Below are 4902 nucleotides of genomic sequence, written 5' to 3'. Positions count from 1 at the left end.
AATTGACTTTCCTTTGGACTGGGATGTTGATCTGGCTACCAAGAGGTACCAGTCCAAAGTGCTTCCTTCCTCAGGTTGAACATTTTGTAAAGATTATTTTTCATTGGTGTTTTTGCAGGTTTTTCCACACAGGATCCAAATACATATTAGATAAATAAATAAATAAATAAAAATGGAGACAAAAATCAAGGTCCTTTCCTATGTAGAAAAACAAGACAAAATACAAGCTTCAGCAAATCTTTTATCCTTATTTGAAAAGACTGAGAATTGTTGCTAATTCAGATGAAAGAAACAGCTAAACAAAAAAGAAAACATACTAGTACATTTTCAGATGAGAAGACCATTGTTGAGTCTGTTATATAGCGTTATGCATCCAGGTTTGCAGCTGAATGCTGTGGGCAACGTGCCCTTCACTATCAGTTGCTATTTATTTTTGCTGCAAATCACTCTCTTCTTACCAAGCAGGCTTTAAGCCATCTGCTCATCTCCTCAGTAAATGCAGCAAACTTGCATTCAGGTTTGGGACTAGAACACATGGTTTTCTTTGCAGACTGCTAGAAGTGATGGACATACCTCAAAGACTTTTAATTTTTTCCTCCACAACAGGCAAACTCTCAAGACATTCAAGTTTGGGTTCCAGCATGAAAAGGCAGCTGTCTATCTAAACCCTATTCACATTTCTCACACTTTCAGAGATAAGCGCGATCTGACTGTGACAGCCTGCACACTTTTTGTCTCCCCCACAGCACAGCCACAAACAATAACCAGAGAGTGGGGAACTCTGCTCAGGAACTCTAGTTGCTCAAAATTGTTAACTAAGTACAGAATTTTTTTTTTTTTTTTTTTTTTTAAAGGACTTGCTGACATGTGAGCTGAGGTGGAAAAGGGAAGGCTACCCATCTCCTCTAGTTAACACTGAGTTCAGGCAACTGCAAACGCATGTTCTTGCTACAGGAACCCTGCTCTGGTGGGACTTCCCTTGGGCTGTCATAACCAGAGTGTGATGGGGTCAGGGTGATACCCCAGGAACTACAGCATCCCCTAACAGGAAAGGAGTTGGGAAGTGCCTAGCTCAGGGCTGTTCCACAGTTTAAGGAGCAGCTCCAGAATCCCCATGCCAAGTCTTGCTCCCAAAGTGAAAAGTGCCTTTGTTTTATTTCATAGTGCCATCAGTTTTGCGGGTAGCAAGGGTACTGCTCACCATCAACAGGGGTCACTAATCAGACATTAATAGGCTCATCCATGGCGCATCCACAATGCCAGACAGCATGTTGCAGTGTGCAGAACCTGAACACCTCCAGGCTGATGCTAAGATGAGCACTAGCCTTATATTTTCTGCTGTCATCTGTGTAGGAGAGAAACCTGGATGCCCCAGCTGGAAGGAAACTGTGTTGTACTACGAATGCATCACAAAGGGAGATAAGCTTCTTTATCTGGTCACTGACCTTTGGCAATTAAGCCCCATTCTAATGCTTTGTTGTTTAAAGCTGGAAATGCCCTGAACTGATCCTAAAAGTATTTCTATTTGAAATGCATTTTGGAGCAGGGAAAAATGGAGGGCAATATGTTGGAACAGGGCATCTTGAGATGATCAGGAAAGAAATCCTGCTTACAGTGCATCATTTTGCTTTTGAAGATGGGGAAAAGCCCAGGGAGAAGGAAGAGGGTGTCAGAAGGCCCTTAGTCTCCTTATGTATACACAAATCAGCTCCAGTAACATACTGGCAGAGGGTAGATTTCACCTTCACAGAGGGACTCTGAAGATGCAACCTTCCAAGGTGAGTTAGAAAATTATCAAGAAAGCCCTACCCACACTCAGGTTGAAGGCAAGGCATAAGATTCAGAAGCCGTACAGAAGCCTGGGCACAGCCTTTACTAAACACAATGGAAATACTCTGAACCACCTCTGCATGGCTTGCAGATGATGCAAAGACAGGCAGCTCAAGTGTTTTGTCTGAAAAGGATGCAAATACACATGCTGTTCATCTTGGCAAAGTTTGAGATAAACTGCTCCCAAGCCTGGGAGACAGAGTATTAAAATGAGTGTGATCTGACCTTCTCTCTCTTTTTTTTTTTTTTTTTTCCTCCTCCTTTTACTGAGCACAATTTTCAAATTCTAAAGGTGTTCCTAAGCAACTGGAGCAATGCCTTGCTGCTGCTCAGAACAGGGAGACTGCACACACAGGAGGCTGGTGTCAGCCTCCTTGTGAGCCATCCTTTTTCCAGATAATCAGGTCCCACAGTTGCAGCTCAGATCTACAGAATACCTCAGTGATCACAAATCATGGAAATCCAATAATTTTGGCCCGCCCAACTGGATAAATTAGACAATAAAACTGCATAAAACTGTTTCTGTGTTACCAGGTAACAAACTGAAAAAGTCCAGGCTGCTTTCATTATTCAGTGCTAGTGATGGCACAAAGAAGGACTTTTGACCAGATCGTATTCTTTTACTTGAACGATGCGGAGACACATAGCCAAACATGTATTTTTGATTTCCTTTTGTGAGTTTACCAACAGAACTATTACTATTGTCTTGCAATAAAACTCTTAAATAAACATTTCTAGAGAATCAAAATTGAGTGGAGTACAAAGCTTCAGAGCAAACATACCCTATGGGAAATCTGCTTATTCACCATCATCGTTTCTGCCCCACTCATACCACACAGAGGAGAGAAAATCCTTTTTAAAGAAAGAGTTGTGTAAAACTGACAGAGTTCCTCCCACCCGTGTGTGCTGCCTTCCAATAAACTTTATGGACTCTTGTCTTATATACATTCCTTTTGATCCAGCTCGGCTTTGCTTTTCAGAAGTTGTGAAATTAAAGATTTAACAATGACAGGAAGGCTATTTTTACTGGGAGTAGCAGACAGAGAAAATATAGTATCTCAGTGCAGACTTTCAGGACTCATATTTACTTAGCATAGTTTTAGAAGCATTTCTTTCTCTGCAATTATGTTATTTTTAATCTCAAGCACTGATATATATATATATATATTTTTTTTTTTCCTAACAGTGATAAGCCTAGACAGTGACATAACCTAACTGGATTTCACCACATCATCTGAGCAGAAGTTCATTAACTGAGCAGTTAACCTGGTGTTATTTTTACCTTCTGACTCACAAAATCATTTAGAGGCAATGTACGACTCTGGTTATGCATGTGCACACCACAGGGTTGGCAAATGAAAGCATGGTTAGAATGCAGGTTTGACTTAAAAAGCATCTTTTGACGAAGATGATAATAGACTTTCATCATTGTTACTGTTTCTCTCACCCTTCCAGGATTTACTAGTTAAAGCTTAAAAGCAACATCTCTCAGCTGACCAACAGTGCAAGTAGCAGTTCAGTGACCATGCGAACACAGACAGGCTTGGTTCAATCTGCACTTCTAAAAGGTACCACACTCGATTACTAGTATTGCCCTCAGGCTTTCATCCCTTATTATTTAGCACATGATAAATGCCGTAAGACCCCATTTCTTTGAGAGTAAATCCAAGCATGTTCCCAAGAATGACCCTTAGCCAAAACTACTGCTAGTACAGAGCCAGAGATGTCCACCAAGATAGGCATGATCTGCAAAAGCAGCGTTCCCAAAACCTGACATTTCAACCCCCTCCTCTTTAAGCCCCCTCTACAGCAGATGCTTCAGTTCAGCAAAGGAAAACAGAACAGAGAAGACTAGTTAATACACTGCTTTTAACTCCTCTCAGACTGAGGAGCTAGGTCCATGATGCCCAGAAAGGAAGCTGTCACCAGAAGTACAATGGCGGGAAAGTTCTCTTTCATACACAGCTCAGCTACCAGCAAGTGCCTTCTACTCCAGCACATGGCCCTTCAGTCACTGCATTACAGTAAAAAAACAAAACAAAACAAAAAAAAACCCCGAGCTCCCAAAAAGCTCTGAACAAAAACCACCCACAACTCCTGCCAGCTCAGCCTCTGCTTGCAAAACACTGACAAGCTGAGCTGAAAAACGACCAAAAACTTACGACCCAGAGCGCAGGTACAGAGTGCAGCAAGGAGGAGGCAGACAGTCCTCAGGAGCTCCATGCTGGGTGATGGCCGGCAGCTATCCTGCAAACAGCTGGGCAGGGAGTGCTCCTGTGCACTGCCGTGGGCCCTAATTACTCCATGGAGACTGTGCCTAGTCACTGCCCATTCCTGCTTATTTTGGGGACTTTGATAAAGAACAGGAGGAAACACAGCATACTCCCTCTGGGAGTTCAGCACGGAGGAGATTTATTGTTTCAGTCCTTACAGGAACTCCTTTTCTTTGGCAGCAAACTGTGTTTTTGTTAATACGTTATTTTGTTCTTCTTCGGCCAAGAGGTCAGGGAAGTTTCTGAACAGAGGTAGATCTTTCTTTAGAATAGGCTATACATCACTGTCTTTCACACCACATCTGGGGGTACTTTAAAGGGACATCCAGTAACAGCAAGGCAGCCTGGGTGTTGGGAATAAGGCAGTCAGGGATGGAGGGGTGAAGTGAGCAGCAGGAGCCCCCACCGGCTCCTCTTGTGTACTATCCAGTGGCTTTGGGAAAGATCAGAGTCAACAGAGCATGTCCCCCTGAGAGGTGCTGTCCCCAGGGGACATCAGCATGGGTTTGGGGACACAGCCCCAGCAATACGCCTGGTGTGAACAGGTTCTGCATCTGATGTTAGGCCCCCCACTGTCCCTGGAATAGCTTTGACTGATGGGAGTCCAAACTCTCTGGCATGAGGTCTTCAGTGGATGGTAATTTGTCCTGCAAGCACACAAGGGGAAAACTCACCCACATTCACAGCAGTCTTCCTTAGTTCCAGCATGAAATATCCATTTGAAGTTACTTGAGTTATGCTTGGCTGTATCATGTCATGTAGCTGAAGCAACGGGAGCATCTTTCTCCCCGATTCTGGT

At 43.2% G+C, this 4902-nt stretch overlaps 1 protein-coding gene across 7 annotated transcripts in view; it reads right to left on the bottom strand.

The window, feature by feature from the left end:
* EMCN (endomucin) overlaps window positions 1–4162 on the bottom strand; it is a 44240-nt gene extending 40078 nt beyond the window's left edge. For all 7 annotated transcript variants that reach the window (XR_006167820.1, XR_006167819.1, XR_006167821.1 and 4 more), the window contains exon 1: window positions 3993–4162. Coding sequence is in view for 4 of the 7 variants with exons in the window: in XM_042812782.1 (XP_042668716.1) it covers window positions 3993–4053 (61 nt within the window). In the remaining 3 variants the exon portion in view is untranslated. The remainder of the gene's footprint in view (window positions 1–3992) is intronic.
* Between the last annotated feature and the right edge of the window lie 740 nt (window positions 4163–4902).

Source organism: Centrocercus urophasianus, unplaced genomic scaffold, assembly GCF_019232065.1.
Source record: "Centrocercus urophasianus isolate 14NV4802_14NV808 unplaced genomic scaffold, USGS_Curo_1.0 seq_13, whole genome shotgun sequence".
Taxonomy (NCBI): Eukaryota; Metazoa; Chordata; class Aves; order Galliformes; family Phasianidae; genus Centrocercus; species Centrocercus urophasianus.
The sequence above is the reverse complement of the archived record's forward strand: the minus strand, read 5'-3'. Positions and strand labels throughout refer to the sequence as shown.